The following is a 14,221-nucleotide window of genomic DNA, read 5'->3' on the forward strand; positions in this document are numbered from 1 at the left end:
ATCTTCTCGCACGTGTGGAAGCTAACACACGATGTGATTGCAGTATTGATATGCATGACGTTGTGTAGCATTCGTTGGTCTCGCCTTTCTTAACAATATTCAAAACTCATCGATTTTTTTTGATAAATTCCTTTAAACATGACCTACTCCACTATTTACGGATTTCCTTGATTGCAGCTTCATTGTAAAAGTTTGTTTGGTTAATGCCTTGTGTTAAAACCGGCTCCGGAGCCGTTGGTGCAGATCCGGAGCCGGCTCCGGAGCCGTCGGAGCGGAGCCGGCTCCGAAATTGTCTGGCTTCGAAGCCGTTTTGCCCATCACTACTACACACACCTTTCCCGTTCGCAATCTTCTCAGCACAGACATACGTTCTTTCGCAAACAGACCGTTTTGACAACTGGTGGCCGTACGCGAGAGGGCTCCGGCAGGATTGACGTGGTTGTGACGGTCATCACTTTTTCGTCATTCCAAGAACAAATCGCCAAAATACCGTGCATTTCGCCAAAATATTTCACCCACGCGCCCCGAATCACACCAGCAATCTCGCCGCGGGTGGTGAAAATAGCAACAACCCCGGTGTATCCGTGACCCGTGACACCGGTTGCAGCAGAGGGATCATCCCGTCGGGCTTCGGGGCTGGAAAGGCAAAACAAGTGCTGGTGCTGCTGAACTGTGTGTGTGTGTGTGCTCCACACCACAGTACGCTATGTAACAGCTCCGGCCGTGATTGATACGAGCAGGAAGGCACCTGGGGGTATGGGCGAATATTAATGCGTGTGCTTCCCCACCCACCCGCACTTGGCTAATCAGTTTTGGGTACGCTTTAACGTTTTCCAATTTGCTTGTGTTTCGAGTTAAACTTTGTGCCACCGTACTCCGATAGAGACAGGTTCATACGGTTCTCTGTTGGATGCTCTCGCCCTTACAGACTTGTTATTGATCGTGCCGTGTGTGTTTTCATTTTCGATTAAAGTTTTAGGTTTCTCCACTATCTCACGTCTGGCCTAAGGATTGTTGAGTTTCAAAGCAAAGTAAGTTTAGATCGGAATTTGGACAGCGTTTCATTCTCACTCACGGCCCCCTTCCTGCTATTTTCAGGTTACTTCTGCGTGATACAGGGCACCCTTCTCGAAACGTCACCAGCCAGCCAACACGCACATAATTGGATTACATTGTCGCAGCTAGGGGGGGGGAGCGAGCAAACTGCCTGCAAATTGAGCAAGCAGTGGCCACACTGCACCTCTAGCAACTCCGTTCGGAGCGACTTTGATTGTCGGGGAGAGGAGCGGAACGTCACGGATAGCAACGGAAGCGCAACATTGGCTTCAACACTAACGGCAACGCGACGGTGCATCATTCAAGATGATGAACGAGGAAACTTCATCGCCGGCTAGCAGTAATGTGGTGGCACTATTCTTTAAGCGACTAGGACAGGTAAAGCGACAGCCCCCGGCCGACGGTCGTTAATTGTATTTTAATCGCCCTTTAAGGGCAGTCCAACGGTGGCAAGCAACGGCTGTTGTATCACCACAATCGGCAGACGCATTTAAAACAGCCGTTTTTCTTCCGCGCTCTCTTTTTCTCGTTGTGTAGCTTTATCAACTGCAGCTGGACAAATGGACACCGCACACGAAGGTGCGGTGGGCGGCTGCGCTGGGGTTGGTAGGTTTATTTCTCCTGCGAGTATTCACCAAACAGGGCTGGTACATCGTCACGTACGCGCTCGGCATTTATCATCTAAATCTGTTCATCGCGTTCCTGACGCCGAAAATCGATCCGGCACTCGATCTGGACGGTAAGGCACTGCTGCTTGTTTGTTTAAATTGGCATTACTGCTGTTGCTACAACATACTGCTTACTCTTATCTTGTTGCAGATGACCAAGGTCCAGAGCTGCCCACGAAGTCGAACGAAGAGTTCCGACCCTTCATACGGCGGTTACCGGAGTTCAAGTTCTGGTACGCCATCAGCAAAAGCACGGTGATCGGTATCGTGTGCACCTTTTTCGATATGTTTAACGTGCCGGTCTTTTGGCCAATTTTGGTGCTATACTTTATCACCCTGTTCTGCATTACGATGAAGCGGCAAATTAGGGTAATTACGCTCCGTGCGCGTGTGTATACCAACAAACCTATCTCTCTAATCGCTATCTTTGCTTTCTTTCCCCTCCCCTCGCTTGCAGCATATGATCAAGTACCGATACCTGCCGTTCACCCACAGTAAGCCGCGCTATCAGCCGGTGGCGCAGGAAAAGTGACAATTAAAAGCACAAACTCTACCAGCATCATCTTCGTCGTTGTCCTCGTCCTCCTCGTCGTCGATCGGCGGTAGTGTCGGGCCGGTGGCTGCAGCATCAGGCGCTGCTGCTCCATTCCCGGCCACCGCCGCCACGTCCCCGGTCCTTGCCGGTGTCCACCCGTCCGCGGTCGGAGGAATGCCTTCTTCATCGGTGACAACCGTCTAAAAAAGAGAAGGACACAGATAACCAGTGCAGGGGGAATGAAAAACAGCTGAAAAGTACTCCGATCCGTAACCGCCCGATCCCTTCAATCATTGAGAAGCAAACAAGAAACACACCCGGGAAGCCCTGTCTCCATATCTGGCAAAGGCCGATCATCATGCGCCGTTGTGGGAATGATTTTTGAGAGAAAGGTTCCTTTTTCCTTCCCTCCCCAACAAAAATTGTGGCCTATTTTTCATCTCTCTCTGTTTTTTTACCACTGATTCGTGTAGCTTTCTTTCAATCATCAGGGATATGTCCTCTCTGCTTTCTTTTTACAACTTTCGTCCCTATTTTCTCGCTCCTTAATGTCCCGTTTTAATGCGTAGTGCAACATTTTATCTGTTTCCCCTTCCCACCCGTCAGTAGAGCGATGGTAGCACGATGGCGGCAAGCCGTTTCTTGGTTCGGTTCGGTTTAGTTCTTTTCCCCCCCAACAAACACATTTTTTCCCACGTGTGCGCGAGTGTGAGCACAGGTATAGGTGTATTTGTACCACGCCTGTAGCCAACCCGCACCGAGCAGATCCTGCTGGTATTGATTTTGTGCTTACGTCGTAGCAAAAGAAAACATAATAATTTGAATTGAAGTTTTGTTTCCTTTTTTAAACAAAAAATCGTAAACAATCCTCCGTTTTCCGTTTCTCGTTTGAACTTTCCCGCTTTTTTTAAAAAATTGCCAGTTGTGTAAAATAACTAATAGGAATAACTAGGCTCTTCGGAATGAGTCTGCTAAATGAACCAATTCCCCCCTTTGGCTCTTTTTACACACCACACGGAAGAGCAAGCAACACAGTGTGTGAATTTGTAAATTTAGAAGAACATTTAGAAGTTTCGGTCCCCCCGAAAAGCGAAGGGGTAACATCAGCTTTTGTGAAGAAGCAAAGAACCAAAAAAAAAGAAGAGGAACATCATTTATAAAATGGCAAGCGAAGCGAATAAGATCACGCTATTAAGTTAGTTGAATTCTACCACATATTACTAGCGATGGGTTTAGAAATGTTATCTGTAATTATATTGCGTTTCATATACTAGGTTCATTATTATTATCGGTACCGTATTTGCGTGTAAGTAGCGTTGTGAAGTATTTTCCCCTCTCCTTTATTGTTTCTCTATATCCAACACACCACCACACCACCTTTTCGCTTGGTTATTGTATTTTTATTTTACCGTTTTTTTTCTTTCAAGAAATAGTTCTAATTATATCCCGCCAATGGTATTTTGTGTTCTTCCGTTTTCAATGCTATTTACCCCCCAAAAACGAGGACATATTTCAAGAAATCTAGCTATTTTTTTCCATAATTTTAAGTTTCTATCCAACACACAGTGCGCGCCCCCACGATATTTAGTTGATCCGGGTCGAATGAATGGGGATCCCAACTCCCAAAACCAAGCCGAAATAGATCAGAAATATAGGATCTTTTTACTGATGTCACGCCAGTGGGGTAGAGGACAGATTAACGCAGCGTGTGTGTGTGTGTGTGTACACACTATCCTAACACAACATGATCCAAATAATACAGTGAATCATTTAAACGTAGCCAACAGCACGAAGCCATTTCACTGATTAGATGAATGAGAAATTGATGCGGTTTTTTGGTTTTTTTTTCTTATGTTTTTTTATGTCGCTAGTTCTTTCTTCGGTTCAAGTTCCTGAGAAAAGGGCCTTTGTGTGAGTTATCTTCTTATCGTGAAAGGGCTCCTATACAAGGTCTGATAAATGCATGTCTCAGCTGAAAGATAGCAGACCGCAATTCGCACTTGATGCATCTGACAAATGAATTACATTTTCAACATAATCGTCATCTAGTAGCCCGTTTTTTGTAATGATGGCAATAGAAGATCATCTAGCGGTCACGCACCGCGATAAGAAGAGATAGTAGGGCGCGTGCTTTGTACAACAAACACTGGTTTGCGGTTAGGGGACAGGAAAGAGTTGTATTTCCCCTCAATTATTCATCTTGCTTCTTCTGTTCCCAAAATGGAAACGTTTTCAATCAACGGTCGGTCACTAGCGGGTGGAATATTTTGGAACGGAAGAAAAAGGCCACAGGTGTGTATAATCAAACAATAAACGTAAATTCAACCGGAATGCAGTTTTATTGCCGTTCGCCCTTTCCGTCGCCAAAAAACTGTCTCACTTTCGTGACGATCTCCTCCAGCGCCACCACCGCCGGGCTGGTCGGGAACTCGGTGATGAAATCTTTCCCCTCATCGCAGCACTTCGTGAGGCGCGGATCGAGCGGCAGCTGGCCCAGGTACGGTACCTCCATCTCGATGCACATCTGTTCGGCGCCGCCGCCATCAGTCCGGGCCGGGAAGATGCGCGTCTCGGTCGTGCACTTGGGGCACACGAACGCGCTCATGTTCTCGATCACGCCCACCACCGGGATGGCAAGCTTCTTGCAGAACGATATCTCCTTGCGCACGTCGAGCAGCGCGACCTCCTGCGGCGTCGTCACCAGCACTGCGCCCCACGAACCGTCCGTCCCCTTGAGGAAGGTCGTCGCGGACAGATGCTCGTCGGACGTGCCGGGCGGCGTATCCAGCACCAGATAGTCCAGCTGTCCCCAGTCGACCTCGGTCAGGAACTGGCGAATCATGCCGTTCTTCTTCGGCCCCCGCCAGATGATTGCATCGTCCGGGCTGCCGAGCAGGAAGCCGATCGACATCAGGCTGAGATTGTCCTCGATGTACACCGGCGACCAGCCCGAACCGCTCTGGTGCACCTGCTCACCGAGCACACCGAGCACGCGTGGCTGCGACGGACCGCAGATGTCGATATCGAGCACGCCAAAGTTCTCGTCCGGGTTGCGGTGGGCCATGGCACGGGAGAGGAGCGCCGTCACTGTGCTCTTACCCACGCCACCCTTGCCGGACAGCACCAGCAGCTTGTTGCGCACGTCGGCCAGCTTCTGCCGGACCAGTGCGATTGCCGGATCGGGCCCTTTCGGACCGGTCGCACACAGCTGCTGATTGGGGCAGCCGGCACACGCGGACGCTTTGCCCGCATCGTCGCTCTGTGTGCCGGGGCAGTGGGCTGGAGCATCGCTTGGAACGTCGGCACCACTGCTCATTGTGTGAAGAAAGTAAAAGCGCGGAAAACAACACAAAACAGGGAAAATTCGGTTTTCGCAGCTCGCTGCGTATCGCTGCGTACGGCACGGCAGGATGTAAACAAACTGTGCCTGAAGATGAAACAGCTGACGGCAGCTGTCAAATGCAGGCGTGTCAAAGCATAGTCTTTTTCAGGCGGAAAGCTGATTTTGGTCAGCCGGAAAGCTTGATGGCGAAAGGACGAAAGCTTTGCTAAAGTTTATCGACGAAACAGGGACATGCAGCTGGGGAGGATGTTTGGAAACAACAATACATACGCACACTCAAATTGGGGTGATTAATTTTATTTAGAATGAAATCTCCTTCTTTTTTGTCATTCGAGTTTGAATTATTCGTGCTGATAAGATGCTGAGTAGGTGTTGATGATAGATCAGATCTTTGAAACGGTATTTTACTCCAAATCATTCTAACAACCACTGTTTTTGGATAATCTTGAACATTGCAATGAGTTTGCAATTATTGATTTATAACAAACTGATTATGACATCTCCATCTAATCATCTCCCATATGGTCTAGTGGCTAGGATATCTGGCTTTCACCCAGAAGGCCCGGGTTCGATTCCCGGTATGGGAACATACCCTTTTTTATTTAGGTATGGTATAGTAGATATGAAGAAGGAGTAAAGGGTATAATTAGCGTCATTTTGAGGCTTCATTGAGCTTCCCCTATGGCAGGGGTTTCCAAACTACGGCCCGCGGCCCTCGAGAGCCTATTATGCGGCCCGTGGCATCTTTGTGAAGGTTAAAATAAATAGTTAATTATTGTGACTATTTAAAAGAAAATGTAAGTGCTGCTTTTCAGAGGCGTAGTTCAAGCCTAAATAATAGAAAGCCATAGAAGTTTTGTATATTATGTTAGTATTTTCTTATAAAGACAAAACTTTAACTTTTGCATTAGATACAGGCAACTGAAAAATGGCCCTCAACACCATTATATGTAAAGCAATGCGGCCCGCGAACAGAAAAGTTTGGAGACCCCTGCCATATGGTAGCATTAGATTGTGGTGAGATACCCTTAAATATGGATCAAATGGAATGAAAATGCTTCATATATAAGGACTCTCTTTGATACGAAAGAATTACAGATGGAGTACTTCGGAACAAAAAAGAAATAAATATTTTAGTATTATATGTCGTTTTTTCGCGTGATTCAGTTTAATGACAATTGCTTCTCCTCAATGCGAACTATCCTATTATTGGCCACGCACTATTTTGTTACGCATCGATCAACTAGCATTTCCCACGCCCTGCTACCAAACAAAGTGCCATCCAAATCGATTTCCATTATAGTTTTTGATTGTCTTTCCCTAAAGAACAACCCAGACTACCACCATACCACCGTAGAATGGTGAACAATTTGTAGCTCGTAAAACAAGTCAATATTTACCATCCCACGGCTCACGGATAAAGCATAAAATCACCTACCAAACAAGCCATCAAACAGGCCCATTCTTTTCATCCCTAGTTGCCGCTTTCTATCGCAATTTGATCGTGATCAAACAAGGACGCGCTACGACGCGCGACCACGATGTATGCGATGCTGTTAAAACAAACCAATATTCCTAATGCAGGCAAGCAAAACACACGACAACAAAAAAGTTGTTTATTTTTTCCCATTGCCATCATATTGAGAGGTCAATGGAAGACGACTTTTGACCATTTTTTTGGGAAAGTCATAAGTTGTTGGGTATGAGAACAGTGAGTGAAACCTCCGAAAGGTCGGGTCAAACAAGTGTGGGAGGTTGATTGTGTCACAAAACAAACACCCGACCACGTGCTAACCCCCGCTTAAAATGGTAGATAAAAAGAGCGAAAACATGAGTGTGCAATCTGCATGACGCCACGCCACCGCGAAGGAACACCGTTTATATGAACATGTTATTACGGATGACCGGATGATGTGACCGAATGAATTGAGTGGGGGAGGGGGGGGGGTAACAGGAGTGGTCAGGGAAGGACAAGGCTATGACAACCGGAAAAGTGTGTCGAACGAGCACAGATCGGGAGCAACTGTTTGTACAGAACCTTCCCCGTGAGGCTTTATGGGTGGCACGCGTCACTTTCTTTACTTTTCACCTCGTTTTTTTATACAAAAAGATTCGTGGGACGGATTTAGACAGTCAGAAAATTACAACAGAAAAGATATTTGCTTCATTTGTTGTGCATATTGTTTCAATAATTTGCTTCTATCATTTCATTTTCATTTCATTTTCATTTCATTTATCATTTTTTTTTTTTATAGAAAATCATAAAAATATATAGTTTTCCAGATTTTAGGAATTTTCTTTGAATCCTTAAACATGTTTGTTACAAATGTAGGTTGTGATTCTTGAATTTTTGAATATTTATTAAGTCGTATAATTTTAATTCTTGCTTTGCACTAATTGCGTAGGTTTGTTACTAGTTTTGTTCCACTTTATATGTATCGATTTTACTATACTCTCTATCTTTTTTTTTTCAATTTTCTGATCCTTTTGTCTATTTTTGTACTACAACTAAGTATTTTCATCTTTACTTCAGCCTTCTCTAGTTTCAAATCTATTTATATGATAGAGTACAATGATGGTCCGGTTTTTTCCCAGTAACATCTTCATTTGGATATCTTTTAGCATTCTTCGTTTATTTCCTTCAATTGTTTCTTTTAACTCCCATCTGCCATCTGTATCGTTCCTTCTACAAAGGCATACACGATACGAATCCAACCATTGCGCAATAATCGTTTTCAGCAGTAGACAAGCACATCCCAAACAATGCTTATACCGCGTAATATTGTGATAGCAACAACAAAAAAATGCATCACCACCCATCTCTCACAGCCTTTACAACGCTAAAAAAAACAAGACAGCACACGAACGACAATCAAACGACCGGCCGAGCAGAACCGCTGGCCAAGCAGCGCCGGTACACGCCGGTAGAATCGCTCACATGATTAGACCGTCAATGAAAGGGATCGTAATTTATGTGCCATCACCGCCGAGGACAGATACCGACACCGACCAACACATCTCGCCTAAAGTGCCTTTGTCAGCGGCAGCGGCCAAGGGAGGACCGAAATTGTTGTCGTTCTGGTGGACCGGAATTTATTGTTGCTCGGCACTACTGACTTGTTCTGTTCACGTGCCCAGAACGATTGAAGCACTGCACGGGGGACACACAGTGGTCCCGGGGTGGGGGGGGGGAGGGTGAAGGCCCATATAGACATGGGATATAAAAACGCACGCCTGAAGACGCTGATCACACGCGTATGGGGCGTAACAGTAACGGTAACGATGAAGCAGAAATCACTTTTTCCGGTCTATTTGGTCAGAGCCGTCAGAGACATTTTGGGTGCACAGTCTGGACAGCTCTGTTCCGGTGTATGTGTGTTTTTTTCTTTCTTTTTTTATACCACTGTATCTTCTAGGGACATTTCGGAAGTTAAGGCTGCCCACAGGGCGACTCATCGAAACGACGATGTACAGTAATGATAGCCGGGGATGATGAATACCTCCATATCTCTCGTAACGATGTGGTCGTATTAAGCAGATAAGAAACAAGCATACATGAAGAGCATTAATGATAAAAGGAGCAATGAGTAATATGTGAGAAATTTGTTGAATTTCCAGAGCACCAGCAAAATAAAAAAAAATGATGTACACTTCTCGCCTAAAGGTATGCAATTGCACATTTAGTTTCGGAAGATATGCAATGCGCATTTCTTAAAACTCTACTTCCAACAACACTTTGCATAGTTTCAGGCGCATTCGTTTTGCTTTTTCCGAGAAACAACACAAACACACTGTCTCCTTTGACCCACTTCAGCTATTTATCTTCTCTCAACCCCTGCCTGCAAATACTTGACCCTTAGTAGTTGGTCACCCTCAGTCAGTCAAAAAAAAACAGTGCTGCAGGGAACAGAGGAGAAAAAAAAATCAATTGAGTGAATTGATTTTGGGTAAGTTTTTTTATTTTACCCAAGCGCCCTAAATTTTACCCAACCCTTTATTTTACCCAACCCTAAATCGCAAAAAATGGTCCAAACCACTCCGGTTTTCGCAATGGAACGGGGACATTTTTCCCAAACAAATAGTGTGTCCCTTTTTTATTCATTATTCTGCTTCGCAACCAACTCTGCAGTGTTGTGACAAGACGTGTGCGCAATGCTCATTAGCCATTTATTTCATTCAGTGTTGACAGTGGGCATATTTCACTGATTTGCTTGATTTGCTGCTGGTTAATCTCTTTAGGCTTTCTGGTATTTGAGGATGTTTTTTTCTGTGGGTGGATGAGAGGGAGTGAGAATGTCGTTTTATTCATTTGCCGTGAGTTTTTCTTCGTCTGCTTACTGGCAAGTTGTCTGAGCACTGAAACGGACTAGTGCCAGGGAACAGGGATGAATACATAATTTATGGTACATTTAGTTTTCGGTGATACGCATGAATGATAATAAAATTGTAGCCGTTAGTGTAGCGGTGCAGAAAGTCGGTGCACTTGGGGGCTTTCCTTTCTGTCCCTTGCTGTAGTGCGCTTTGGGTGGACATTCTTGTCAATTGTTAGTTGCTCCGAAGAACGGCTTGTATTGTACTGCAAAAGGACAATACGGTTTTATGGTGTGTGGGCTATTTTGATGTTTTTGTGATACCATTTATATGATAAGATAAGTTGGTGACGGTTTATTGATAGTTGTAATACTTTTTGTTAAGCATATGACCATGTAGTATATGATATGAAAGATAATATAAACATTATTGAATTAAATATTTTATAAGACTTCAAATCAGTAAGAATGCAATTAGTCCTTACATTGAAGATGTCAAGTTACAATAATAGTTGAAAATGAAAGTAAAGTTAAATAAAAGTCAAATAAGTATCTTTCAATATTAAAGTCCTTCTTCCATAGCTTTTCCACTTTTACACACAAAACAATTCCCCCCAAATTTGCTCTCCTTTTTTGCCGGAACGTACCCAACCGAAAACGAAAGCGAAACCTCCAAAATGGCTGACTTCCTTCCGGGGTGCTTGTGCGTCGTCGTGAAGGCTGGTTCACCTTCCCTCCGAGTGGTTTTGTGGAGCTCATTCTCGCTCTCTCTCACTCTCGATCTCTCTCTCTACTGCTCTTTACCCGGGGAAAAAGGGCATACACCAGACGCCATTTTCTTCGCCTGTTCGGTGCTCTAAGCAGGCCTTGCCCGTTTTGCTCCATATTCCCTCCCGGCTACCCACAACGCTACTTGGAGTGCTCACCTTTCAAATGCTCAAGCATCCTTTCACTCACTTATCGAGCTGGCCATAGCTCCGTTGCCGTTGCTCCCTCACTCGCCATCCCACTTATACCGTTCTGCCGTTTCTGCCACAAAAGTTTCCACTTCGAAAGCGGAGCGAAAAGTGAAGGAAACAACCCACGCCGGCCATCCCGGCCACGGGACTTTGTCGGTGGTACGCGTGTCTCTATATCGTCCCCGTTCCGGCGGGGGATTATTTATATATTCATTTTGTGGTTTGATGAAAATACACCTCGCTGCCCTGTATCCGCCTTCGCCTTCGCCTTATGGGTGTGTATTCCCCTTGGCTGGGCTAGGGAAAAGGAGCGATGGTGCCGGTACGAAGGGATTTGGTACAAATTTAATAAAGTTGTTTCACTTCCAAGGTGCGAGGGGGGGGGGAAGGGAACGGGCGTCAGAAGGCTAATGGTAAGGACGGGAAAACCCGTCGGCCTACGCACACCCCTCGCCACCAGACCTTTTGCGCACAATCTGAGGGGAGGGTGAACAAGCAAGACATTCTGTAATGCTGAGATTGGAGTAAAAGGAAGAGGATTGGAGGGTTCGGAAATGGTCGGGAACGGTGTACAGTAAGTGCTTTATAGTTTGGTTTGATGCAAAGAAAAGAATAATGCAATAAGGGCCTTAATAAACCATTCAAGCTACTGATCAAATCATATCGTGTCAATATGTTGCATACCTTTAGGCGACATTCATAGAGCTTTTAGTGAACAAGACTTGCTACTAAAATACTTTGTCGTACATTTACACTCACCACTGTAAGTACATTCTTCTAGCTTTAGATACACTGCTCCCCCTCCCGTTAACCAGAGGCCATTTGTATTCCTTCCAGTGACGAAGAACCCTGCCAGAAAGTGAAACGGAGGTTTCTCTTGCGCGCACGATATTTGGCCAGTGTGTAGCAGCAACGGCAGCGGTGGTTGGTGTCAATTAATTATCAACAAGCAGATCATTTACACGTGTTAACGTGTTAATTAAGTGATAAACTGGTGCAAGATAAATCTTGTGCACCAAACTCGTGCGAGAACCACGGGGGAAGGGCACAAAGCTATTCATTTGCCCGCCGAGCGAACGCTTTTGCATGGCAAAATGGGGGAAAATCTGGACTGGCGGGTTTTTGTAGGGATTTATTTAGTTTGTTCTGTATTTTTTTGTGTATTGTGGTCTCGCTGCGCATTTATATCATTACATTCTGCGTAAAAAGAACCTTATTGTGGGTGAGATTGCATCGTAGCTCGCTTGCCAGCGGTTCGATGAGAACGGTAAGCGCTATTACTGCAAATGGAAGGAAAGAGACTCATAAGCATTATGATTCAGGTCATCTTTGACATGATGTTGATCAATGAAGCAACTACTCGTTCCCACACACACACACCGACGAACGAAGGAGAGCAGGTAGAACGACAGAGGGCAATGGGAATGAGGGAAATCCAATTGTAGATCCTTCCAAGGTGAAAGCTGCTGAGGTGAGAAAATCCCATTCTTTGGTGCAGCTAAGCCATCACTTTCATTGAATTGCAGCCTTGCGAGACCTGTCGGGTTGTGTGTTATAATACTTTGGATTATAAGCAGTTTGATGCTATGATGAGTTTCGGTGTTATGGAGTTTATTCAGTAAAAAGAGCCGAATTAAATAGAAACAAAAATTAATAGATCGATGCTAAAAATATGGAAGATTAAAAAGAAGTTTAAAAAAGTTTTTGTTTGCAAAAAACCTCTATCGATCAACTCTCCTTCGAACCGGATTTGAACCAGTGACCTATGGATTACTTCTACCGATGATGCGCGCACGCTATCGCTGTCTACAGTCCACCGCTCTACCAACTGAGCTATCGAAGGCACGTGATGGAAGGTCATACGCTTGCAAAGTGTAGACAAGCACGAGCATCAACAGTGTCTATTATCTTAAGACCTTTTTAATGCCTTAATTTAATTGCTCTTTTTTACGTTATTATTGTGTTTACCCAAAAAAAAACATGTAAAATTGAAGCTTATTGTTTAATGATTTTGCCCATTACACAACTGTTTCCTTTGATTGTTTTCTGTACCCCTCCCAGACATGCCAATCCAGCAAGAACAAGCAAGTGTCCGAAACAATCTGATTGAAAACCCCAATCTTTGAATAGGATCAATCTTCGGCTTATCTTCCTATTTGTTTGCGGTAGTTTGTTCAAACTTCATGTTCCATTGACGGCCATGTTTCTCTCTTTTTCTTGTTTGAACAGAGATCAATGGCGTGTAAAAAAACACTGGAACAGAACAGAGCATAAACGGGCGAAGAAAGGTAAACGGAGTAGAAGGAAAAACCAATCAACTGTGTCTATAGTTTCTGTGTGAAACGCAAGGAGAAGAGAACAAAACGGTTTCCTCGTGGCCAAAACAAAGGCAATAGATATGCCCCATCAAACGCTGGTACTGGTTGCTTCTGTTTCTGCCATACTTCGGATATTCTTGCGCTCTTTTCCCCCTCTTTTTACCTGCCCATATCCGTTAAGACACCGGGCTGCGGTCAGCGGCGTTGTTTGCGTTACGGAAATTCAATCCGATAATTGCAAGGCCTGCTCGGTTTTTCCTTTCTAGGGCGTAAACCGCACACGCACGCACAATTCAAACTAATCGTTGCGAGACGAGCAGTCGAAGGTGTTTGCTGCCCTCACCCAAGGGTCATGTGTAATAAAGGATCAGCGGCTTCTTAGCAGCCGGATTTGCAGCCGACGGCGGCTTTGGATGGACGAAATCAATCTCCCCCAATGGCAGAAATCGGTGGCATTTGCAGACTTGGCCGAGCATGTGAGCTTTTTGTTTTATTGTGTTGTCCTGTGTTGTTTGCCCGAAATAAGTCGCCGTGAGAAACCGCACCCGAGGTCTCAGCCAAAAATGGAAGCAATCGGACCCTGGAGTTTTTGTTTTGTTGTTTGCCATAATTTCAGTACTACACAAATCTATTACCGTAAGCTGCTATAATCGTTGATAATGCGTGGTATGGTGGGGGTTTTTAAAACTATTTTTCAGTTAATTATTTTACGATTTGCTTTGCCGGAGGTCCGCCTTGAGGTGAGATAATTTGCTTATCGTTGGTGCGTGGCCTAGGGAGCCGTTAGTCAGAAAGTCCCTCGGAAGGTTGGGTATTGGATAAGGCTCAGTGAATTTGTATAGTTTGTTGGTGCTGACGGTAATTTGCTTTCGGAGAAGCTTAAACTTTTAAATAATAACTTCCGTTTCATGTAAAATAAACTTTAACATTGAATCGATTGAATCGTGCTACCAACAACTTTTTCAACACATTTTTGTTTATGGACTCAAATTACGATCGAATTCAGCTCAATTGCTCACTCCCTGATCTCCT

At 44.8% G+C, this 14,221-nt stretch overlaps 2 protein-coding genes and 2 non-coding genes across 5 annotated transcripts; 2 read left to right on the forward strand and 2 right to left on the reverse strand.

Annotated features, from left to right (window-relative positions):
• The first annotated feature begins 389 nt into the window (after positions 1-389).
• Positions 390-4,038, forward strand: LOC120901484 (protein RER1). Of its 2 annotated transcripts, none has more exons than XM_040309465.1 (6): positions 390-816; positions 980-1,031; positions 1,099-1,434; positions 1,594-1,795; positions 1,876-2,093; positions 2,182-2,298. In XM_040309465.1, exons 3-6 carry the CDS (start codon positions 1,363-1,365, stop codon positions 2,254-2,256), a joined length of 567 nt encoding a protein of 188 aa, XP_040165399.1. In that variant the 5' UTR covers positions 390-816; positions 980-1,031; positions 1,099-1,362; the 3' UTR covers positions 2,257-2,298. The 2 variants fall into 2 exon arrangements, with proteins under 2 accessions (XP_040165399.1, XP_040165397.1); XM_040309463.1 differs by having other exon boundaries at positions 391-816; positions 974-1,031; positions 2,182-4,038.
• Positions 4,039-4,556: 518 nt separating this feature from the next.
• On the reverse strand, positions 4,557-5,693 carry LOC120901483 (cytosolic Fe-S cluster assembly factor NUBP1 homolog). Its single transcript, XM_040309462.1, has one exon. The coding sequence runs from the start codon at positions 5,573-5,575 to the stop codon at positions 4,598-4,600; it is 978 nt and encodes a 325-aa protein (XP_040165396.1). The 5' UTR covers positions 5,576-5,693; the 3' UTR covers positions 4,557-4,597.
• A 424-nt stretch (positions 5,694-6,117) lies between these two features.
• Positions 6,118-6,189, forward strand: Trnae-uuc. Its single transcript has one exon. It is a non-coding gene; the product is annotated as a tRNA-Glu (tRNA).
• A 6,417-nt stretch (positions 6,190-12,606) lies between these two features.
• Positions 12,607-12,714, reverse strand: Trnay-gua. Its single transcript has 2 exons — positions 12,678-12,714; positions 12,607-12,642 (listed from the first exon to the last, which is right to left on the reverse strand). It is a non-coding gene; the product is annotated as a tRNA-Tyr (tRNA).
• Between the last annotated feature and the right edge of the window lie 1,507 nt (positions 12,715-14,221).

The sequence above is a fragment of the Anopheles arabiensis genome, chromosome 3 (assembly GCF_016920715.1).
Source record: "Anopheles arabiensis isolate DONGOLA chromosome 3, AaraD3, whole genome shotgun sequence".
Classification (NCBI taxonomy): domain Eukaryota; kingdom Metazoa; phylum Arthropoda; class Insecta; order Diptera; family Culicidae; genus Anopheles; species Anopheles arabiensis.